This window comes from Dendrobates tinctorius, unplaced genomic scaffold, assembly GCF_039654945.1.
Source record: "Dendrobates tinctorius isolate UK_male_01 unplaced genomic scaffold, ASM3965494v1 ptg000062l, whole genome shotgun sequence".
Classification (NCBI taxonomy): domain Eukaryota; kingdom Metazoa; phylum Chordata; class Amphibia; order Anura; family Dendrobatidae; genus Dendrobates; species Dendrobates tinctorius.
The window spans coordinates 25,885,725-25,911,450 of NW_027361730.1; the positions used below are offsets into that span (position 1 = coordinate 25,885,725).

Sequence of the window (25,726 nt, forward strand, 5' to 3'; positions counted from 1 at the left end):
GAGGAGAGAATTTATAGAAGGCGACATACGGAAGCTCACTTTGAAAAACTCTGGGCCATGTGGTTACAGTGGAGACAATCACATTGAGAAAGTCTGTATTGCAGCTGGGAAGGGGGGGAGGGAGGAGGTCGGGTTAGGTTATCTTCTTTTTTATGACGGGGAGGAAATTGAATGTCGTGTATTCTTTTATATGCAATGGAGATGATTTGAAAGCTTTGCTTGAATGTAATTATAACGACATTTGAATATAATAAAAATCTTTGGTTTGAAAAAAAAAAAAAAATACGTCACCGTGCCCTCTGACCTGAACATCATAGACAGAGGACGCGGAGGAGAGGACAGCAGCGCGCAGCGATGGACCTTGGACAGGTGAATATAGCTTATACTTACCCCCTCCTGGCACGATCTCTGCAGCCCCCTGCTTCTCCCGGTCTCAGGCTCCTTCCTTCAGCGGTCATGTGGTACCGCTCATTAAAGTCATAAATATGCGCATATTCTTGACTTTAATGAGCGGTACCATGTGACCGCTGAATGAAAGAGCCGGAGACCGGGAGAAGCAGGGGGGCTGCAGAGACCATGCCAGGAGGGGGTTTAGTATCACCTGACACCCCCGCTCCCCCTCTCCTGCCGACCCCCTGGTATATGACTTGCGTATAAGCCAAGAGGGGGACTTTCAGCCCAAAAAAATGGGCTGAAAATCTCGGCTTATATGCAAGTATATATGGTAATTCCATGTCAATCATCTGTATACTATTGGGCATGGAATTATAAAAAAAAATCCTTCCACATGCTGTGGTAACATGACACCTGGCCAGCTCAGTCAGCAAAGGATTCATACCCCCACTAGCATCTGGTATGCAACCTTCTACAGGAAGACCCCCTGTGGATCCAAGCTATGCAATCTGAGCCCTTTGTTCAGCCAGCTAGGATTTCATAAAGGAGTTATGGAAATTCTATACGAAAAAAAGGTAATCAGTCCACTACTTGTGAGTATACTTGACCCCTAGTGTGGCGACACGCGTCGGGTCTCACTCTTTGCCCCACGAGGCTCTGTGTGCCTTATTCGCTTCCGTCAGAGCTGTGCTTTGATTCCACTCATGGGCAGTTTCCACAGCACTTGCTGTGATTTTTGCTGTGTACACATTTGATTGTTCACCTGAAATCTCTAATCATCCTAATGGGGATTTTTTTATGGCATAGCATTCATGTATCCCTTGTGCAAATGCTGTTCCTTTATATGGGATGTTGCGATTTCCATTGTAGGGTAAGGCCTCTTTCACACTTCAGTTTTTTGTGTCAGTTAAAATCCGCCAAAAAGGTCCGTTCTTAACTGATGTGAACGGATGGCACAGGATCCGTTTTTTGATGGGTTCGGAAAATGAGGAAATTGAGAGAGAGAGAGAGAGAGAGCGCTCCGTTTGGAAATCTTTGAGGATGTTGACGGACAGCAACATTAAGGCGGATCCGCACAAAAACGGATGCAACGGACGGCAATCCGTCAAAATCCGCCAATAATGAAAGTCAATGGGGAAAAAAACGGTTCCGCAAAAAAAAATTGCGGATCCGTTTTTTTTCAAAACCTGGCGGATTTTGACTGATTGTAAAAAAAAAACGCAAGTGTGAAAGAGGCATAAGCTGCGCTTTTTTACAGGTTTATTAATCACATCTTGACTATCTTTTTGCAAACTACCTGAATATCTTTAATTTTAACAAGGTATCTTTTCACTTATCAGGGATATATCTGTCGTTTATGCCCAAGTATACTCACAAGTAGTGGACTGATTACCTTTTTTTCTTTGGTATTCTGTTTATATTGGTATTGTATAGATTGCACACATTTGAGTCTTAAGGGTACTGGCTTTATTATGAGCCTATGCATTGTTCATTGTGTCACATGTGTGACCGTTTTAATGCTTTTAATGTTTTTTGTGTGTTTCTATATGTCTAATAAAATGTATTTACTATTTTCATGCCTTGTGGTGATCCCCTCTTTATAGCCTATACTTTTCTTCTGGTTGTGTTTGATCTATTTTTATTATAGGCTGAGGTTGGATCCCTTTTAGATTGCTCTGTGGTGCCCCCTCAATCCATATTGTTACAAGTGGGGGAGACCTTACCTCGTTATCCCGCTGACATAATATTGATGTCAGACGAGGTGGCGAGGTGTAGCTCTTTCAACATTTCCTTAAAAGTTCGCCTCATAATATTTTTGTCTGCTATAAAGCAATAGGTTTTCTGTTTTAAGAATAGTAATATGCTTCAACACTAAACGAATTGTGATAATGTCTATGAGAATTTTTTTAGGTGGGGATGTAATCAATTTAGCATCCAACGTTTTAATTGGTCAGTTACCAAGTCTATCTGATGGAGTTCTATCTTTCTTAATGCGAAAGCCTAGAACTATGCAATTTCCCCTAAATGCAGCATATGCTTCCCAAACGGTGGAAAATGTAGGAACTGAGTCCCTGTTAAACTCGAAGTATTCAACTATTCCTTTTTCAAGCTTGTCTTTATAAATTATCTTTTTCACTATGGTTTCATTAATACTCCAATGACCTGTTTTTGTCTGAGTGAATTTTTGATTTATGGTAAGTGTCACGGGTGCGTGGTCCGACCATTAAATCATACCCATATCAACGTCTTTTGTCAATCCCTAAGTGTTTAAATATTTCCAAAGAAATAATCAATCCTGGTGTGTGTTCCTTGTGGGAGAGAGAAAAAAGGAAAAAAAAATTCTGTAGGGTGATTAATATACCAAAGGTCTTGCATATTGTTTTCTTAAAATTAGCTGTTAGTCTGCATTGAGACCCATTTGGTAGGGAACCACAGTGAATCTGAAAAGATAAAGTTTACTCCAATTATCCAGGCAGATGAAAGGAGGCGTGAGAGTTTTAAGAACACCTGATTTAGGAATGGAAGCTGTGAGACATTGGGCACATATGCATTACATAGTATAATTGGGATATCTCTGTATGCCCCTTGAAGTATATAATAGGTATAGCTACCCTTATCCCCCGTCACACACAGCGAGATCGCTGCTCAGTCACAAGTTTTGTGACGCAACAGCGAATCTCACCAGCGATATCGCTGTGTGTGACACATGACACGTCTGTGGAGATAATCCAATCTACACGAAGATTTCATCCATTATAAGTTTATGCTTCGAACATACAACACTGCCCTTCACCTCTCCAAACAAACCTATTTCAACACCCTCATCACCTCACTGTCGAATAACCCGAAACGTCTCTTTGACACTTCTCATTCTCTACTCAACCCAAGAGTACAGGCCCCAACCACGGAGCTCTGAGCTGACGATCTGGCCAATTACTTCAAAGAAAAAATTGACCAGATTCGGCAGGAAATTATCTCCCAATCACCTTATACCATGCACTGTCCTCCCTCCCCCACTGCATCTAGCTCACTCTCTGATTTTGAACCAGTCACAGAGGAAGTAAGCAGGCTCCTTGCATCTTCTCCAACCACTTGCACCAGTGACCTATTTCCGTCACATCTCCTCCAGTCCCTTTCCCCTGCTGTCACCCCTCACCTAACTAAAATATTTAACCTCTCTCTCTCTCTCTCTCTTCTGGTATCTTTCCCTTCTCATTTAAGCATGCCATCATACATCCACTACTTAAAAAACCATCCCTCTACCAAAACTGTGCCGCTAACTATAGACCTGTCTCTAATCTTCCCTGCATCTCTAAACTCCTGGAACGCCTGGTCCACTCCCGACTTATCCGCTATCTCTTTGATAACTCTCTTCTCGACCCTCTCCAATCTGGTTTCCGCTCTTTACGCTCTAGTGAAACTGCCTTCACTAAAGTCTCTAATGATCTACTAACAGCTAAATCAAATGGTCATTACTCCATGCTAATTCTCTTGGATCTCTCTGCAGCATTCGACACTGTGAATCATCAGCTCCTCACTATGCTCCGTTCCATTGGCCTCAAGGGCACCTTTCTCTCCTGGTTCTCCTCCTATCTCTCTGACCGCTCCTTTACTGTATCTTTTGCCTGTTCCTCCTCCTCTCACCTTCCCCTTACTGTTGGGGTTCCTCAAGGATCGGTTCTAGGCCACCTCCTCTTCTCCTTGTACACTGCTCCTATTGGCCAAACAATCAGTAGATTTGGTTTCCAGTACCATCTCTTTGCTGATGACACCCAATTATACGCATCTTCTCCTGACATCACGTCAGCCTTTCTAGAAAACACCGGCGATTGTCTAAACGCTGTGTCTAACATCATGTCCTCACTATATCTGAAACTGAACCTGTCAAAGACTAAACTCCTTGTGTTTCCTCCCTCTACTAATGTACCTATACCCGACATTGTCATTTCTGTGTGTGGTTCCAGTATTACTCCCCAGCAACATGCCCGCTGTCTTGGGGTCATACTTGACTCCGAGCTTTCCTTTGCCCCCACATTCGATCACTGGCTCGCTCTTGTCATCTGCACCTCAAAACATTTCTAGAATTCGACCTTTTCTTACTTTTGACTCTGCAAAAACTCTTACTGTTTCTCTTATTCATTCTCGTCTCGACTATTGTAACTCTCTTCTAATCGGTCTCCCTGTTACCAAACTCTCCCCTCTCCAATCTGTCTTTAATGCTGAAGCCAGGATCATATTCCTCACCAATCGTTACACCGGTGCCTCTACCTTGTGCCAGTCATTACACTGGCTACCCATCCACTCCAGAATTCAGTATAAACTTATTACCCTCACCCACAAAGCCCTCCATGGCTCAGCACCACCCTACATCTCTTCCCTTGTTTCAGTATACCACCCTACCCGTGCCCTCCGTTCTGCTGATGACCTGAGGTTAGCATCCTCAATAATCAGAACCTCCTACTCCCGTCTCCAAGACTTTACACGTGCTGCGCCAATTCTTTGGAATACACTTCCTAGGTCAATACGATTAGTCCCCAATCCCCACAATTTTAAGCGTGCCCTGAAAATGCATTTATTCAGACTGGCCTACCACCTCAACACATTAACCTAATCTATCCCTGTGTGGCACAGCCAAAAGTTTTACCATAACCAGGTTCCCCGCATCATGTTCCCACATGCTTTATGCATCCATTAGCCCTCTGTGTCTGTACTGTTACACACTTAACATTATGGCTGGTCCAAACAATCAGGGCAATTGTTACCACCCACCTTTCGTGTCTACCTCTTTCCTCATAGACTGTAAGCTTGCGAGCAGGGCCCTCATTCCTCTTGGTATTTGTTATAATCTATGTGATTATTGTTATGCTGTAATGTCTATTGTCTGTACAAATCCCCTCTGAAATGTAAAGTGCTGCGGAATATGTCGGCGCTATAGAAATAAAATGTATTATTATTGCAGCTCTTCTGCAGCTGGTGGATCTCCAGACTCTCAGTGCAGTCATATTTCTTTCATCTAAAGATTTATGCCATAGCTAAAAGAAAGGGTAAAAACACAAGGGCAAATGGAAGACCAAGACATAAACAAAAACACAAATAACGAAATGAAGTAAATTCAGTGTCATATTTCCCAGGAAAAAGAAAAAAAAATTCCTGGTCCTGGGCTACTCCTGTGGACTAAACTGAACCCACCCGGAATACCGCGTTAGCAATGTAACCCCAGAAAAAAAATCAACTAGGGAGGAGGGCCCAGAATCTGACCCGACCGAAGGCCAGAGACTGAAGGAGAAATCAAGGAACTCAAGGAAAAACTTTGCTTCCAGTAGATCAAAGCCAGGGCCTCCTCCAGGCCAAGAATAGTATCATCATGTGGATTAGTCCACAAAACAATTAAGCAGCCTCACTCAACTGGAATATTAATTGAAATATGTTTATGTACTGGCTCAAACTTGTTTACAAAAACAGCAGGTCATAAGAAACCATCATCATCATGTTATGAGACTTTAGACTAATAATTCAACCATCAAGAAAAAGATTAGCTCAATGCATTCTATTAGAAGGAAGTCCTCTTTTATCCACCCTTTCCCCTGGACTTCCCCAATCTCTTCTCCTCTTCTGATTCCAGACCAAGGGTGGTGGTGGTCCAACCAATACAGGAACATTCCATCCCTCAGTATTGGGGGCCTGCAATCCCACAGCTTTTTACAAAAGGCTGGAAGATCCTTTAAGGAGCGTAGTGTCGCTGAGATTTCTTCTCTGCGAGCTATTAGAGCAAAAGGAAAACTCCCTCTGTATGGATTGTGAAGGTCTTTCAAAATTGACAACCAGGTTCTGAGAGCCCTTCTTTACTGTAGGGTAAAACAGGACAAAAGCGGGAACAGCTGGACCACAGTGCCTAAATATAAAATCTTTTTTTGCAGTCTAGCCTTTGCCATGATCCTTTCCTTAGTCTCATAGTCATGTAGACAGCAGATGACATTCTGTGGCTAGGGGGTCGACCCCCTTATGTTGCAGGGCATGGTGAGCTCTGTCAAATTTAATTGTTGTTGAGGAAGGGTCTCCCAATACAGCATTAAAAATTTCTTGGTGAATTAATTTGGGATTTTCTTGCTCATTAGATTCCGGAATGCCCCTCATCCTAATGTTACACCTCCTTCCCCTATTATCCAGATCAACCAGCTACCCATGTAGTTCTCTGACAGTCTTCTGTTGTGAGGTGAATAGCCTGTGCAGTTCAGCAACATGAGATCTGGTGGGATCCTGTTCCCCCTTCAGAGAGTCTATGCCAACAGCTAAATTCTGTAAGTCCTGACTCGTACAGGCAATCTCAGATCTACAGGTCTCCTTAAACTTTGCAATTAAGGATTTAAAATCATCCTTAGAAGGAAATAGAGCAAGAAGCCTTTTCCAGGTTGATAATGGAGGAGCACTCATTTAAACCTCATCTTCCTCAGGGGACTCTCCTGTGTAATCACTGCAGACCTCAGAATTAGTAGCAATATGAGAAATTTTAAGGGGATCTTTCAAAGTAGCCACATCATCTCCAACCCTCTCATCTAATTTTTCTTAGAGGGGTCTTAGTAGCATTGGATGGTAGAGGAGATCCAGCCTCCTGACACTTTAGAGAGGGGGAGTCACTCATCCCCATCTTCCTGAAGCGGGACACCATTTTGTGAAGCGCTTGTCTCCTGAGAGACCCATTCCCCATGCTAGTCTCATGCCTGCTACTGAAATAAGCAGCATACAGGACCTTCATCCCCTCCCCCGTCAGGGGAATACTTGTAATGCTCCGGAAGTCCTCTCCGCCTGTTCTTCTCAGCGCGGCATCTTCTTTGCCGTCTCATAATCCAAGCGGCAAGATGGCGCCCGCTGCGCTTGCCGGCTCACGCAGGAGAAAGGCATCCAGAGATGTTGCGGGGGTGATAGAGAACGCTCCCGCTTGTGCCGAGTGTTTCATTCTCCTGGGACCCATCATTGGAGCAAAAAATAGAGGCTGTACAGGTACTCTAAAGATGCTATGTAGCCGGGCCTGGCAGGAGTTTCTCCAACACACGTCCGATCAGCCCAACATCCGGACATGTCCCCTCCTGTAAAGGTTTAAGTGAGTTTCCTGTAGAAAAACTATGTCTGCATGGTTTGTGCATAGTTCGTTGAGTATTGCACGTCTCTTAATATTTGAATTGAGACCTTTAACATTTAAAGTTAAAATTTTGACCATCATCTCTGATAAAGTAATATGAAGCATAAGAAGTTTTACCTATAATGTTGTCGTGCTGAGTAACAGGCCAAAGATGAGCCAAGACCCATCTTAAAGTTAGTGGATTGACCATCATTAATTTCAAATAATTCTGAATCTCGTTGGCTAAGATATAAGAGGGAATGGAAAAGACAAGGACACTACACATATAATAAAAACAAAAATATGTACAACATCGGTGATGTTGCCAATAGGGAAGGAGAGTAGTGGTAGCCATTTTATTATTTTTTTGTTTCATAAATCAATAGTACATATGAAAATGAGCAACTTTGTAAAATATTTTATTAGAGAAATCCTTTTCTGTCGTCTTCTGGACTGATCATGCTCAGAATGCTCAATTCATGAGTAAAATCTCTCTTCAGTAAATATACACATTCTCACTACTGAGGTTGGTGCACATAAAATTCTTTGGAAAACTGCAGTTGTCATTTTAGGAGAACTTGCAGTAGAATATTGGGGTCTTCCTCCAGCTCCTCCCTCTTCCTCCCCTTTTATAGAATTTTAAAAGCACCAACTGTCATTTCCTATCTCAGTAATGGGAAAATCTGTCTTCACTAAATAAATTTTATACCCATGAATCAAGAGTGAAAGATCAATCCAGAAGAAAGAAGCAAATTTCTCTAAGCTTTATTACAAAGGTTCTTATTTTTATGTGCAACGCTTAACATTTTATCTTTCAAGTATTCTAGATTAATGGCTTGGATATACAGTGTGTGACCACCTCTTTTTTTTTGTCCACAGACTGGCTTGTTTTGAAGTGAAATATAAATTCTACAAGCGAGATCAGCTTATGAAACTTGTTATCAGGCACTACAGTGAGCAGGTGAGATATTGATGCTGTGAAGACACATGTACACTTTGCAATTTATTCTTCTTTGTTTATGGCCAGCATATTCCACAGCATTTACATTTAAAATGGTACATGGATAAGTAAACTGATGTGTATAGTACAAGCTGATCAATGGAAACCGTAGGAGTGAGCGCTTACATTCTATGAGGAAATAGGGGTGACCTAAAAGTTAAGAAGTGCTTGTTTTGTACCATGTCACATTCATCCTTTGTAACAGACAGGGTGCTACACGTGAAGATGAGTAGCAATCACCAGCCAGTATCTGTGTATATTCCGGTATGTGGGGTCGATCGAGGGTGTAGTTTATTTTTTAATGAAGGAATTGGGCTCTAAGAATCTAAAGATTATTTAAAAAAGTTATGAAATGTAATGGGTTACTCTAAAAAGCTGGGGAATTAATCTGGTTGTCCAAGGTAGTGCATGTATGAGTACAGTTTACAGTAAATATGAGAAAAATCTTGGCCATGGGTTGGCAGTTTAATTTTTAGTTTACATTTCTTTTGCTCTCACTTGCACATCTATTGACAGAGAATTCTTGTTTTTTGGTATTTGTTCTGCAGTTCCTGAAGCAGCTTTACGTCCTTGTCTTGGGCCTGGATGTTTTAGGAAACCCCTTTGGCCTAATAAGAGGACTATCAGAAGGAGTAGAGGCTTTCTTCTATGAACCCTTCCAAGTGAGTTCTTTGAGTTTAAAAAATAAATCTTTATTCTCATTTGACCTATTATGTGATTTACTTTAAAATGATCTAAATGAACTCTGAGTACGGTATATTATTCAGCCATTTTTAGCACTGAATGTAATTTTACTTTCTGAAGGGGGCAGTGCAAGGACCTGAGGAGTTTGCAGAAGGCTTTGTAATTGGTGTGAAGAGCCTACTTGGGCATACAGTTGGTGAGTTATCCTGCGTGGTTTAGTTTTGAAGTACAGCATGTTAATTTATAAACTCTCTGTGGTTTACAAATACCTTTTATACACAATTAAAATGAAATACCTCCAAACATATCACCAATCTAAGACGCAGTTTCTCCAAATTAATCACGAAATCCCATTTATATCGACGACTCCTTGCAACTGTATGCATGTATGTATTGTAGTTGGGTTTGCTTTTCTAATGGATTTTTGTAAAATGTCGGGGATTCTTTATTAGCACTCCACTTGCTTAACTAAACACCAATCTTGCAAATACAGGGGGAGCAGCCGGAGTGGTTTCACGAATCACTGGGTCTGTGGGGAAGGGATTGGCTGCTATCACCATGGATAAAGAATATCAGCAGAAGAGGAGAGAAGAAATGGGCCGACAGCCAAAGGATTTTGGAGACAGTCTGGCCAAAGGTGGAAAAGGATTTTTGCGGGTAAGTATCATAGAGTAAAGACATGTTAAATAGAAGCTGTCTCAGCATTTGGTGGATTGCCACAGGTCTGACATCTCTCATAAATTCTGGGCCTAGCCATGTTTGGCCATACTTTTTGCTGAAGTAAAATAGTAATAACATATAAACTTTTAAAATAATGGATGACTGTGTAATGCATTAAACGGGCTGAGTCTAAAAAGAAACCACCTTTTACATGGTAGATCTTTAATAGCAAAAACTTTTCGGCCCCGATTTATCATTTTGGTTTTTTTAAGTCACTTTCCTTTTTATCTTCTGTTATTAGTTGCTGCTTTTTGTGCCAAATTAACCAAAATGGTGCATGCACTTAATGATTTTGGCGCAAAGTGAAACAAAATACATTTTTCCTGTCTTGACCTGTTTTTTCTTTTTCTTTTTTTTTTTATTTTACTTTTACCCCAAAAGTCGATAAAATTGCACAATAATTTGTCATACTCAAGAATACACCAGGGTAGGGTTGAAGTGAAGTTACACCAAATTTTGCGACTTTATAAAAAGTCACAAGGGATGAATCAGATGAAAACATCAGGAATTCCTAGACTCTGCACACAGTGTTAAAAAAAAAAAAAAAAAGCACAGATGAGCACATATAAAATAAAGGCACAAATAGGATAATGAATTGGATGCAAAGAAAGAAAAAAGACAAAACTACACAAAAAAACAGGCACAAAAGCAATAATGAATCTGGGCCTTAGCATTCTAGGATGAACACTTACAATTCTAGTATGATTTTTTTTTTCCCCCTCAAAAAATAAACTTTTTTATTGCCTCATCACAATCTTTTGTCTCAGATGGATCTGCAGTGAACATAATGAACAACTTTCAGAGCAATAACAAGGGAAGCGTATGGTTTTCTCTTGTTAGTGACTATGTCTCAAGCTTTGGTGGAGTATCTGTATTGTGTTGGGAATTTTGGGGGAACCAGCTTTTTTGTCATTGACATATTTACTGTCTTGTTTACATAGTGACAAAAAAAATGCTTGATGTGAACTGACACTATATGGTGTTGCTCCTTGCAATGAAATCTCTGTTTTTTAGGGTGTAGTGGGAGGAGTGACTGGAATAGTTACAAAGCCGGTAGAAGGTAGGTACCCAACATTTACTTAGTTATAACACTTTAAAATATTGTGCCGTAATATAAAAAGCAGAGTGCTTATTGATGGGGTACCATGGATAAAAGCAAAAAGAAAATGTGATCACAACACCAATAAACATTTGTCAGTAGTACAAATGTTGCGTTCCTGCTACACTATCCTAGGATTCGCCAAATCAGAACCAAAGACCTGCACACACATGGTTGTTTAGTGCTATGATCTAAAAGGATCTTTACTGGACCAGGTTCTCGCAGAATGCGTGCTTAAGTTAAGCTTAGGTAGTTTCGGTGGTGAAAAGAATTCAGTGTGAAAATCTGCATATAATTCTGACCTTTATATTCACAAAGCTGTAAGCACACACAGCATATATTTATATAGGAGAATATTATAGAATCATGAAGGCTTGACAGATGGAGGTGGAAAGTTCACAAACTGTGGGAGAGACGGAAATATATAGTAAGCAGATTGCGTTGGCCGTCATTTACTCGCTGGAATACGTTGTGGAATTCTGGAATGCTTGCTATATGCTCGCTGCATATAAGGAATGTTTTGACATCAAGCAATTTGGAGCTTTTTCATCCTAATCTATTGATTGATTTGTGACTTCCTCTCAAGAAGGAATGCAGACTTCATTCTCAACTATTTCTATTTTCTAGAGATGAAATCTGTGCAGCATTGATGCCAGTAATTAAAGTCAATGTTTTGATTTCATCCTTTTTTGTATAGGAGCTAAGAAAGAAGGAGCTGCTGGGTTCTTCAAAGGAATTGGAAAAGGACTTGTAGGTGTTGTGGCAAGACCTACAGGTGGAATTATTGACATGGCAAGCAGCACCTTCCAGGGAATACAGAGGTATGAAAGTCCTGAGGAAATGGATTCTGCTGGGAAGCAAGCACGTCACTGATTGCTAATTCCACGCCTCCAGTAGTTGTCAATGCATTTAAATGACTCTTTGCACTTTTTTATGACTAGCATGAAAATAATATTGGGTTCTAATAAACCTTCTCTATCGTGAGACTGGTGAGAAACAAAAGTTTGCACTTTTGCACAAATTCTGCACTTTATTAACACATGCTTGGCATGCGTATCTATGCTGTCCGATTTGACTTGTCCATTTCTAAGTTCATCTTTTGCATGACCATTTCCCAAGATCTATATAGCAAAGAGATCACTACAGCCGTTAATTATAAATAATAACGCCGTTGTCATAAATGTAGTAAAACGTATGGTAAAGGCATGCTATTTCTGTTCCCCACCTCTCTGCAATGTCTTTCTAGCTTTAACACATTTGACACTTTCAATTCATATAAACTCATACTTATTGGACAATAAAGACCCTTCATTCACGAACCCGGTAATCTATAAAATGTCCTATTGACTCAAGGTAGACTTAAACTTCTAACACCGCTTGTAAGCTCTGACTATTGAAGCTGCTGTATACTAAAGATGGGTATATAGGATTCTCATTTCTGTCTGAGCCTCTCACCTAGCCAAATCAGTTCTCATACTTTGCACTGACGAGGGACAATAGCCTGAAACACCGTGTCTGCAAATTGAGATACTGATTTGGCTTTTATTCTAAGTTAAAGGGTTGATTGTGACTTGTAGGACTGCTACTTCCAACAGGTGGCGCTATAGAGTTCAAGTCCTCTTTCTCTCTGAAGTGGCAATTTGTATTTCTGTCTCACACACTTATCCGAGGAAGCCACTACGGAAGCTTATCGAATTCTGTTCCCCTAGATTTCTCCGTTGAAGCGGGATATACCTGCAATGCCACATAGTTTAATATTTAATTACTCAATACAAGAAACACAAAGCTCAGGCCACAAGTTCTTGACACCACAGACATTGTAAGTTAGTGAAAGAAGAGGAGTGATTCACAATTGTTTTGGTGAGCAAAAGGCAACAAAGCGTAATTTTAATTCATAGTGAAATTCACTCCACACGATTTAACCGACAAAACCGATTTTTCACAGTCTGACGTAATGCCCGATTTATCTCCCTTGTAACTACTGCTCATTGATACTACCTTGTGTAAACATCACACTTCCATTGCTGCTTCATTTATGGTGTCATATGTTCTTTAGCTATGCCTTTCCTCAATATGTCTGACAATGTTCTATGCCATTATGTTGCCACTCTTTTCATAGATGTGTTTTAAAGTTAAGCACAAATAAAAGGTTGCAAAGAATGTTAGCATAAAAATCTAATATTATATAGATGCCAAAAGACCTAAGAACAGCATAGCCATTCACCTAGGAAATCATCACAGTCCAACAAACATTTCTTTTTTCCTTGCCTGGCATCATGATCTTGGTTCACTCATCGCTGTACCTTCACCACTACCTCTTTCTTTTTGCTGGCTATTCCGAATGCCTTTGCAAGGCCTGTGCAACTCAATAAACATCTTCTGGCTTTGTCTCTTTGCGAGGGTTTCCATAGTTTCTGCAGATTTTTGGCTTTTTATCTTTTAAGATATCATATAGGTATTAGTCACCTTTAAACGGGTATTCTGAAGTTTGGAAGTCATCCCCTATCCAAAAGGTAGGGATAACTCCCTGATTGTTGGCAATGCGGCCACTGGGACTTTCTTGGGTCCCAAGAACCTGGGCTCTAAAGAAATCCATATGCATGGAGCATTGGTCGATCATGCACCCTGCAGTCCTATTCATTCCTGATGACGCTGTATGAGATGGCCGAGCCCTGCAACTGATTGGTCTTTAACTCTCCCACAAGAATGAATGGAGCAGTGGTGCACATGGCAGTGGTTGGACCCCCAGTGATTGGGACCCATCCCCTAAACTTGAGAGTACCCCATTAACTCATTCTCTGTGTGCATGTGACTAATTCTTACATATGAAATATCTAAAAGTCATTTTAAACTTTATTCCTTATGGCATGTTATTCTCAAAGTGAATGCAGCTTATCTTTTCAATTGCAAAGTTCTGTTACCCAAAGTGATGCAACAATCCTGCTTCATTAATCACATCACTCCCGGTCTGCTGCTGGTGACTTGGAGTTTTCTCCATGTGCCGTCCCTACTCCATACTTGATGCTGAGCTCTTTCCTCAATAAGAAAGCATCTTCTCCTGGGCAGCGCCTTTTCTCTGCTTGCCTTCTTTTCTCTTTGACATGCAGATGACTCCCTATCCCACTTGTGTATAATGGTTTTTCTAACTCTTTTCTGTACCTTAAGTCTTTTGCTCCAGCTCCTGTTGCTCATCATCTTTCTTTTTTTTCCTTGCGACATGTCTTCTGGAGCTGCATTTCTTCTTTAGGACTTTAGCATCCTTTGGAGCTTGTTTCCCGTTTTATATTGTTTACATGGTTGAGGAAAATAAAAATATTGAAGGACATGTAACTGACGAACTTGCTTTCCTCTATCCAATGTAACAAGTCTTCGACTTACCTGGTACTTACATAGACTGATGCTTCTCTTTCCACTCTACTATTCTCCTTCAGATTGTAAGCTCTTCTGAGCAGATCCTGTGTATGTAATGGCCGTGCTATGCTGTAAATAGTTTTGCAACTTTTAGTATGATACAATTTGAGGAAATGTGCTAGAACATCTTCTGTGCTTATATGTTAAAGAATTAAATCCATTGAATGACTTGTGTGTTGGGTCACTAAGGGAGTAGTTTGTCATTGGTGGTTTTTGCTGCTAGTGTGAAGAAGTGTATGCTCTTATGTTTCTGTCATGTTAACGGGACAACATCAAATGTTGTTAAACCACAAAACTAGTGATTTAGCAGTTTTCACGCTGTGCACTGTGGCTTCTTTAGCCTCTTAATTCCTGTCCATCCATGAAGAGTTTACAGGAGCTCCCTTATGAAAAATTGGATTACTATGACAAATACCTCTATACACAGCTGATAACAAAGGATCCACCTATCACAGAAGGTGATATCACAGCTGACCTGCTCCTCCTCCCGTCACGATAACCTTTGTATACGCCTATTAGATGCTTCAATGCAGATAGGGTCAGAGTCTGTTCATTGCTGTTAATGTGCATTTGAAGTTTCTGAAACAGGAAATTTCAATTTATTTTTTTAGGAAAATTGTGATATGGATAAAAAAGTACCGTATTTGATAAATTAAGAAAAATACATTTAACACACAACCTGATTTTAAGTATAATGTCACATACATAGATAGCTTCCTGTTAATATTGGATAAAGGTATTTGACACTTAATGCACAGTTTAGTATGATGCAATTCCTTTGTAAGTAAATAACAATATAGAAGAAGTTTTAATGAATCTGACATTCTCCAGTGCTCGATTTATTGGTTAACATGCAATATACACACTAAGGGGAGAGTCACACGACTGTATAACTCTGACTAGGATCACACCGCAATGCTCGGACTGGCAGTTGGCTCTCCTGACCCAAGCAAGAAAGCTGCATAGAAATACATTTTGTCCCGCACCTCTCGGGAGAGCCAATGGCCAGTCCAAGCATCGTGTTGTGATCCTCCGTGTGACTCTACCCTAACAAGAAGTGCAGCGGTTATAGAATATGGTGCTGGCTAATGAACATTGATGCATAACAAACAAATGCATCAATAAATCTCTCCTATACTAAAGTATAAATTCAAGATTTAACTTGAAGCTCATGGTCCCCAATGCAAAATATCCAACAGGGCACCTAACTATCATGGGTCTGTGATAGTATTGGTCTTCTCATATGGGCAAAAAGGACCGTTAGGGCCCCGTAGCCTCCTGTGCTTGGATGCAACTGCAACCCCTACACCTACTATAGTTATGCCATTGGTCATAAGATTGCTATGTATTATGTGCAGCATATATTGTGTTAAACAATATCCATTTTATGGAAAACAAGCTACTTCTAAACACACATGGTCTAATTGTTGCACATGCAGGGCCCCATAAGGCTGTGTTGTGTCAGTAAGATTAAATTGGGGATTTTATTTTTTACAATGTAAAGGTGCATTTGGTGTGTATATATAGAATGTTTACTCCTAACGTATAACACACAAGATTGTGACCTCTCTTCAGTGCGAATATAAAGATGCCCTGATAGGTAATGTTTACTCAGATGTCACCTACATTAGCAATAAGCAAAACGCATGTCACCTTGTCCCATGTGCTTCCTCTTATATGTATAAAAGTGCTATGAATCTATGGATCTATTGTAGAATATATATATATATATATATATATATATACAAGAACGCACATAATGAACTTATGTGAAAGCATTCGTATCTATAAGACTTAATTGTTTTTCATTCCTCCAGAGTGGCGGAATCTACAGAAGATGTTTCTCCACTTCGTCCTCCTCGTTTTATTCATGACGACGGGATAATTAGGCCTTACAATCAAAATGAAGCTCAGGGATTGAGCTTGTTTGAGGTAAGTCTTTGTGGAGCTCTGCGGCTTTATCATCAGTAGACCCATGTTTATATAGTAGAAATAGGTCCCACACAAAGATTTCCCTACATGGGTAAAGATATGAAAATTACACAGCATACAAATAGTGTTTGCAGTGGATGTTCACTGAAATCAATGGCCACCCTGTCATGCAGAGTTGTGTTTGCTACCATACTAATGGTTCTACAGCTTAGAATTCTGCTCCCCACACTCTTTCTGAGCAGGTTTCATATTCATTCAATGAGCCCAACTTAATTTTCATTTCAATTCTGGATACCAACTATTGAGCAAAACGGAAGTTGACTTATTTGTTTTGCTTAAAGGGAGCCTGCCACCTTCAAAACATGCTATTCACCTGCAAATATAGTGGTAATCTGCAATGTACATCACATTTAAATCATGTCTAGGAGGCTTACTAGAAGACCAGCTACAGGGAGAAAATTGTTATATTCTCCCTGTAACCGCTCTCTTCCAGTCATCGGAGCAGTTAGCATGTTTCACCTAAAGTTAATATGTAGGTTGTGCCTCTCGATTAGCTATATATGCAGTCTCTCCCGTACACATGGACAGATAGACTGCTCCACATCATGTGTATGCAGAGTAAGCTGTCAATCATTGTGCAGGAGAGTGGTTACAAAGTCCTCATTCTGTAGGGAGCAGTGACCCTAACCACTCCCTGCATCCCCCTGTGATTGAAGGTGAACGGCTACAGGAAGAATATAAGTTAATTTTCCCCTTGTAGAAGCATGTTAGCCTGCCAGACCTAATTTTTTCCCTTCACCCATGACAGCACACCTGAGAGAGGGATCCGCCCCGCCAGGACCGGAACCTACTGAAATATAAGGGCGGTACCTCTCCCCCGCTTCAGTTGGGTTCCTGTCCTGGAAGGGAATCCCATACTGACAGCGGCGGTGTGTGTCATGGATTAAAGGAAAAGACCCAGGCCCGTCCCGGCACGGGAAGAACAGGTTGCCACACCTGTAGCGCTGGCCGTCGGGTCGCTGGATGCGGGGTCCCCCTGGGGCTTCGCGTTAGTGCTGGTGTTGCAGGCAGCTCCTGAGCCTCTGGAAGCTCCGCCACGCCTCCCTCCCCTCGCGCGCCCCCCCGTGCCGGCTCCCACTGAATGCCTGATGGAGCGGCTGGGGGCGTCTTCCGGCCGCTGTCCGCGGCACAATGCATTCTGGGAGGCGCGCCTGGCTGATGTCAGGAAGGCGACGGCAAAATGGCGCCCTGTGTGACGCCGGCCGGCTTTTTTTTGGATGAAATGACAGCAGTCGGCCGGCGGTCGCAGGGGAGAGGGGGAGGAAGCTCACCAGGACCAAGGCAGCATATTTATAAGCAGATGTCGGGGTCAGGCTGCCGGGCAATCATGGAGTCAGAGCAGGAGAGGTTGCCTTCTCCACCGCCTCTGCCTCCAGCACAGCCCTCGGCGCACAAGGAAAAGGATCGCAAGAGTGGCAGCCGGTCAAGTGGCAAAAGCAGCAGTCGTCCCAGCCATAGGTCTGGGGACTCCTCGATGTCCAGGGAGCACACGTTATGTGCCCCTCCAGAGCCTCCGAGTCCGGTACCCTTGGTTGCGGGTGGTGAGTGATCTTCGTGAATGTTAGTAAACTGATTAATAGGCCCCCTTTTTTGTGTATTTAATCCCTTAGGAATGACCTAAAAAATCAGGGAGTAAGAAGAATAATAGGGGTTGTGCCATATGTAAAGACCCCCTAGCGAGAGAATGGCAGAAGACATTTGTTCCAGCTGCATCCAGCGAACCGTGGCAGAGGAAGCCCCTAGCTTTGCAGCCAGCCTTAGATCAGTTATCAGGTCAGAAGTGGAGGGCTCCCTTAAAGCTTTATTAAAAAAAGGGAAAAAGAGTGGGAAGGACCTTTCATCTAGCTCTAACTCAGACTCTTCCTCAGCCTTAACTCGGGCTGAACCCCCATCCTCCTCCTCCTCCTCACACAGTGACACGGGGGGCAAGCCGTGTTTTTCGATAGAAGATACGGATGCTCTCCTTAAGGCCATTAGGGTGTCGATGGGTCTACAGGAGGAAAAAACAGCTAAATCCCTCGAAGACGTCATGTTCGGGGGTCTACAAGAAAGGAAAAAACGGACCTTCCCAGTCAATGAGAAGGTCCAGGCACTCATTGAAAGAGAATGGAAGAAGCCTGAGAAATAGAAAACCCTCCCTTCCTCCTCCTAAAAGGAGGTACCCCTTTGAGCATAAGAACGCAGAGATATGGGACAAGGTCCCGAAGATTGATGCGGCAGTGTCCAGGTCATCTAAAAAATCAGCACTGCCCTTAGAAGACTCAGGGGTACTCAGGGACCCACTAGACTAGAAGGCAGATTCATACTTGAGGCATACATGGGAAGCAGCACCCGGGGAATTGAAGCCTGCAATAGCCGGAACTTGCACGATGTGTCCCCTAATGATTTGGCTACAGCAACTGGAAGAACAACTTACCTCCAAAGTTCCAAGGGAAAATATCCTGGCAGATATGTATCTGCTTCATGGGGCTGCAGCTTTTCTGGCTGACACTTCTGCGGATTCCATGAGGTTGACGGCTAGAGCAGCAGGATTATCAAATGCCGCAAGACGTGCGTTATGTCTTAAAGGCTGTCCAGGTGATCTGCAGTCCAAGGCCAAGCTGTGCTCTCTCCCATGCGATGGTCATTTTCTGTTTGGTAAAAATCTAGATGACATCCTGGAGAAAGCCAGTGACAAGAAAAAAGGCTTTCCCAGGTTTCCAGTGGATCAGAGGAGGCCGCCCCTTTGAAGGGGAAAATTCAACAGGGGCCATCCTCCGGGCGAAAGAAGGAAATGGGAAGATAAGAGGAAAAAGGAGTCCGGATTTATGCTCGGAGGGTCTGCCTCTAATTCCAAAAAATCCCCACAATGACGCCAGTATTCCATTGGGGGGTAGATTGGCGCTCTTTACCCAGGCCTGGAAAAACATGTCTTCCAACACCTGGATCCTGAACACAGTAAGAGAAGGCCTGAAGGTTCAATTTTCTTGTCAGCCAAGAGCGTCATTTGTCATTACCCCTATCAGAAAGGGGATAGGGGAACAATTAGCAGTGGAATCATAGACAAACCTGTTCTGTCCGAGGTCCCGAGCAGGCGGGGGGAGGGGGTTCTACTCACCCCTCTTCTTGATAAAGAAACCAGACGGGTCGTTCAGGACAATCATAAACCTCAGGGGTCTCAATCGTTAGGTGGAAAATCAAACCTTTGAAATGGAGTCGGTGACTACAGTCATAAAACTGCTACATCACGATTGTTTTATGGCAGTAGTATATTTAAAGGATGCCTACTATCACATCCTCATTCACCCAGGTTATCAGAAATACTTAAGAGTGGCGCTTTACATCCAGGACAATCTCGGCATTTCCAATTCAGAGCCCTTCCATTCTGCCTATCCATAGCCCCGAGGGTGTTTAACAAAGTCATAGCGGAGATGACAGCCTTCCTCCGAATCCAAAACACAATCACAGTACCCTATAAGGACGACTTCCTAATAGTAGGCAGCTCGGAAGACCATTGTACCATGCAGTTGAAACAAGTCACAGAGACCCTACAGGAACTGGGTTGGATGGTAAACACCAAAAAATCAAGGTTACAACCCCTAAAAAAGTATTTTCTAGGGTTTGTCTTGGATTCCGAACAACAAGCCTGTCTACTACCCGAGGACAAAGTAGAAAAGGTGATGAATTTGACCTCATCAGCCTTAGAACAACCTCACATGACCCTGAGAAATGCAATGTCCTTGTTGGGTACCCTGACGTTATGTATCCCGGCGGTCAGGTGGGCCCAATTCCACACCCAGCAACTGCAATGACAAATCCTGTCAGCACTAAAGTGGCTAAGAGGGCGTTTAGAAGGGAAAGTGGATCTTTTCTTAGATGTCAGGAACTCTCTCAGATGGTGGTTAGACAGGGCAAGCCTAACGTCAGGGATACTATGGGAAAGGCCAATATCCGATGTAATACTGACAGATGCAAGTTCCTCAGGGTGGGGGGGGCGCACCTAAGGAGTCATGTGGCCAAGGGGCCCTGGGGGCCTCAAGAGCGGGGGGCATCTTCCAACCTAAAAGAACTTTGGGCAGTGAGCAGGGCCCTAAAAGACTTTATTCCCTTCCTCAGAGGCCGCAATGTCCATATCATTTCAGACAACAGGGCCACGGTAGCATACATCAGTCATCGGGGGGGACGAGATCACACTTCCTAATGGAAGCGGCCAGCGATATTTTTCACACAGCAGAACATCTTCTCTCCCTGACAGCATTACACATAAAAGGTGTGGAGAATATCGAAGCCGATTTCCTGAGCCGCAACATACTAAAACAAGGGGAATGGACTTTAAATCGGTCAGTTTTTCAGAAGATAGTACAGCTTTGGGGGGAACCAGATATAGATCTCTTCGCCAACAGAAGCAACAGGCAGGTGGAAAAGTTTTGTTCATTGAACCCACGGGAAAAGCCGTTGGCGGTAGACTCACTCCAAATTCCGTGAGATTTCAAGATAGCCTACGTGTTCTCCCCAGTGACTTTGATCCCAACAGTGGTGAGGAAAATCAGAAGGGATCAGACGAGGATAATTCTGATTGCCCCATTCTGGCCAAAAAGACCCTGTTTCTCCCTGTTGCTGATGATGTCTCTGTCAGATCCATGGATCCTGCCAGAGATCCCAGACCTCCTTACTCGGGGTCCAATACTTCACGCGCAGGTCAAGGGATTCTTGCGGCGTGGAATTTGAAAGGTCACTTCTAATGAATAGAGGGTTCTCTCCGGGGTTAGTTGCCACCCTGTTAAAAAGTAGAAAACTCTTAACGACTAAAATCTATGGCAGAACATGGAATAAATTCCTACAATTCTTAGGGAAGCCGTTAGACCAAAAACCTTCGATTGGTTCCATCTTAGAATTTCTACATTGAGGGTTACAACTGGGGTTAGCGGTAAATACCCTTAAGGTTCAAGTATCGGCACTAGGGGTGTCATACAACTGCAACCTGGCAGAAAAATTCCACAATTTGGATGTTAGGAGGGCCCTGCTAGAGTATATGTCTATGACTAGCCAGTGAAGGAGATCCCAGTCCCTATTCATAGCCTTTCAGGGTGCCAGAAAGGGTTATGGATGTCAAAGGGGACCATTGCCAGATGGATTAGGGAGACCATTAGTATAGCATACTCGGCTAGTGGTGTTCCGATTCCTGATGGCATCAAGGCTCAATCCACCAGAGCCATAGCGACCTCCTGGGCTGAAAAGGCAGAGGTATCAATTGATCAAATTTGTAAGGCCGCTACCTGAGCCTCACCATCAACCTTCTTTAGGCACTATAGGTTGAACCTATCCTCCTCTGCTGACTTGACCTTTGGTAGAAGGGTACTGCAAGCGGTGGTCCCTCCCTAAGGTGTGTCGAAGTCTCCAAAAATCTCTGAGGTGTGCTGTGATGGGTGAAAGGAAAACCACCATGGTTGCTTACCGGTAGCCGGTTTTTCCAGAACCCATGACAGCACCCGTATATTTCCCCCCCCCCTTTTTCACCATATAGTTGTGCACGTTAGTTGGGTGTATTTGTTTGATCTGGCGTCGGATAAACATGTAACTAACCGGGAAGTCCTCTCATGCTCTGTAACCAACTGAAGCGGGGGAGAGGTACCGCCCCTTATATTTCAGTAGGTTCCTGTCCTGGTGGGGCGGATCCCTCTCTCAGGTGTGCTGTCATGGGTTCTGGAAAAACCGGCTACTGCTAAGTAACCATGGTGGTATCTGCAGATTGCCACTGTATTTGCAGGTAAATGATGTTTTTGGAGGGGACAGGTTCCCTTTAAATTAAAGTGCCGATTCCATATAGATGGCATATGCCAAAACTGTGTGACAGGATGGTGGCCTTTTATGGGAAGCAACAGAAATGTGTAAGTGAGGACGTAAATGTACATCTATGCAGCTCTACTTTTTGTCTGTAGAATTTGTGGAAACACTAAAGTAAAGCCATGTTCAGACAGCTACTATAATTATTAGGACAGTCATGTTGGCAGCTTCATGCGGTCCCGATCACCGGTGGGTGTGGGAACAACCTGCTGTTACATGCACTTTTATTATCCATAAAACAAACCAGAATAGTGCATGCTGCAATCATTCCTCACAGACCTCAAGAAAAGATCACTAATACGCATTAGCGTATAGGCCACCATATTTTTGTTGTTTAGTTGGTGTTTTTTGTCTTTGTTTCTTCTATTTGCCGTCCATTTTGTTCTGTCTGCTTAACTGAAAAAAAGTGTGAACAAGATCGAAATTTTTTAGAATCTTTCTGTAACTCCAATAGACGTTTAGACATGTATAGCCAACTCTCAATTTGTCTCTGATACGAGACCCCCCCCCCCCCAGACGGTGAGAGGGGGAACCCCTATCTATCAGACATGGTGGTGGTATTATTATTATTACAGGATGGTGGGGAAGGAAACAGTAGGATGGGGGGTCGCAGCAGCAGCGGTGTTGGTGAGGCGGTAATTCCAGTAGTGGTGAGGAGGCAGCGGGTATCATTGCAGGCTGTAGGCTTTCCTGAAGAAGTGGGTTTTCAGGTTCCGTCTGAAGGATCCGAGTGTGGTTAATAGCCGGACGTGTTGGGGCAAGGAATTCTACAGGATGGGGGATATTCGGGAGACGTCATGGAGGCGGTTGGGTGAGGAGCGAATAAATGTGGAGGAGAGAAGGAGGTCTTGGGAGGATCTGAGATTACGTGAGGGAAGATATCGGGAGATTAGTTCAGAGATGTATGGAGGAGACAGGTTATAGATGGCCTTGTAGGTCAGTATTAGTAATTTGAATTGGATACGCTGAGTGAGTGGGAGCCAGTGGAGAGATCTGCAGAGGGGAGAAGCGGAGGAGTAGCGAGAAGAGAGATGAATTAGTCGGGCAGCAGAGTTAAGGATGGACTGGAGAGGTGCGAGGGTGTTAGCAGGGAGGCCACAGAAAAGGATGTTGCAGTAGTCGAGACGGGAGATGATGAAGGCATGCACAAGCATTTTAGTAGAGTGAGGATTGAGGAAGGGACGGATTCTGGAAATATTTTTGTGCTGGAGGCGGCAGGAGATGGAGAGAGCTTGGATGTGCGGTTTGAATGACAGGGCAGAGTCAAGGGTTACTCCGAGTCAGCGGACCTCCGGTACATGGGAAAGCGTGATGTCGTCAATTGTTATAGATAGGTCAGGTAAGGAAAATCTGTGAGATGGAGGAAAAATGGTCAGTTCAGAATTGTGCACGTTCAGTTTGAGGAAGCGGGAGGAGGAGGAGGATATGGCTGATAGACACTCCGGGATTCTGGAGAGCAGAGAGATGACGTCTGTGCCAGAGTTGCCCCAGGCCAAGTGTATAGATTGAGAAGGGGGTCCTAGAACAGAGCCTTGGGGGACTCCAACAGAGAGAGGGTGGAATGAGGAGTTAGTGTGGGAGTGGGATACGCTGAATGTGCGGTTGGAGAAGTATGAGGAGATCCAGGATAGGGCGAGGTCTTTAATGCCAAAGGAAGAGAGGATCTGTAGTAGGAGGGAGAGGTTAACTGTGTCAAAGGCAGAGGACCGGTCTAGAAGGAGGAGTATAGAGTATTGTCCATTCACTTTGGCTGTAAGTAGGTCATTAGTAATTTTGGTCAGGGCTGTCTCAGTGGAGTGATGGGGGTGGAAACCAGATTGTAGATTGTCAAAGAGCAGGTTAGATGAGAGATGGGAGGAAAGTTCAGCGTGGACGTGCTGCTCCAGTTGTTTGGAAGCGAAATGGGAGCAGCGATATTGGGTGATAACTGGACATAGCGGTTGGGTCGAGGGTTGGCTTTTTGAAGATAGGCGTGATTGTGGCATGTTTGAAAGCAGAAGAGAAGGTACCGGAAGTTAGTGATAGGTTGAAGAGGTGGGTTAGGGATGGGATAAGAGTTGTGGCAAGGTTGGGGAGGAGATGGGATGGGGTTGAGTGCACAAGTTGTGAGGTGTGATTTGGAGCAAGCTCCCCTTCAGTGATGTTGGATAAGGAGGTTATGGGGTTTGGGCATGGGTCTGGTATACCAAGGGGTTGTGGTGGTTGAATAATAAAGACTTGCCGTGTTTGGTCTATCTTGTTTTTGAAGTGCGTGGCAAAGTCCTCAGTAGGGATTAGGGAAGTTGGAGGGGGCAGTGGTGGGCGGAGGAGGGAGTTAAAAGTTTTGAACAACTGTTTAGGGTTGTGGGATAAGGAAGATACAAGGGATGTAAAGTAGGCCTGTTTATCAGAGGTGAGAGCTGATTTGAATGTGAGTGTTGCTTGTTTGAGTTCAGTGAAGTAGTCTTGTGAGTGGTAATAGTTTGTGGGAGTAGCCCTCTTAAATTGTGTTAATTCATTGACACGTTAGGTTCTTACATTATGGGTACAAACATATGCATGTAGAAGTACAGTGGGGAAAAAAAGTATTTAGTCAGTCAGCAATAGTGCAAGTTCCACCACTTAAAAAGATGAGAGGCGTCTGTAATTTACATCATAGGTAGACCTCAACTATGGGAGACAAACTGAGAAAAAAAAATCCAGAAAATCACATTGTCTGTTTTTTTTTCATTTTATTTGCATATTATGGTGGAAAATAAGTATTTGGTCAGAAACAAGCAATCAAGATTTCTGACTCTCACAGACCTGTAACTTCTTCTTTAAGAGTCTCCTCTTTCCTCCACTCATTACCTGTAGTAATGGCACCTGTTTAAACTTGTTATCAGTATAAAAAGACACCTGTGCACACCCTCAAACAGTCTGACTCCAAACTCCACTATGGTGAAGACCAAAGAGCTGTCAAAGGACACCAGAAACAAAATTGTAGCCCTGCACCAGGCTGGGAAGACTGAATCTGCAATAGCCAACCAGCTTGGAGTGAAGAAATCAACAGTGGGAGCAATAATTAGAAAATGGAAGACATACAAGACCACTGATAATCTCCCTCGATCTGGTGCTCCACGCAAAATCCCACCCCGTGGGGTCAGAATGATCACAAGAACGGTGAGCAAAAATCCCAGAACCACGCGGGGGGACCTAGTGAATGAACTGCAGAGAGCTGGGACCAATGTAACAAGGCCTACCATAAGTAACACACTACGCCACCATGGACTCAGATCCTGCAGTGCCAGACGTGTCCCACTGCTTAAGCCTGTACATGTCCGGGCCCGTCTGAAGTTTGCTAGAGAGCATTTGGATGATCCAGAGGAGTTTTGGGAGAATGTCCTATGGTCTGATGAAACCAAACTGGAACTGTTTGGTAGAAACACAACTTGTCGTGTTTGGAGGAAAAAGAATACTGAGTTGCATCCATCAAACACCATACCTACTGTAAAGCATGGTGGTGGAA

The 25,726-nt window shown here is 43.2% G+C and overlaps 1 protein-coding gene across 2 annotated transcripts in view; it reads left to right on the plus strand.

Moving 5' to 3' along the window:
- The window catches only part of VPS13C (vacuolar protein sorting 13 homolog C), a 518,321-nt gene that overhangs the window by 463,896 nt on the left and 28,699 nt on the right, over positions 1-25,726 (plus strand). For both annotated transcript variants that reach the window (XM_073579421.1, XM_073579422.1), the window contains 7 exons: positions 8,390-8,471; positions 9,059-9,172; positions 9,315-9,390; positions 9,688-9,851; positions 10,929-10,974; positions 11,711-11,834; positions 16,242-16,356. In XM_073579421.1, the coding sequence (XP_073435522.1) occupies positions 8,390-8,471; positions 9,059-9,172; positions 9,315-9,390; positions 9,688-9,851; positions 10,929-10,974; positions 11,711-11,834; positions 16,242-16,356 (721 nt within the window). The remainder of the gene's footprint in view (positions 1-8,389; positions 8,472-9,058; positions 9,173-9,314; positions 9,391-9,687; positions 9,852-10,928; positions 10,975-11,710; positions 11,835-16,241; positions 16,357-25,726) is intronic.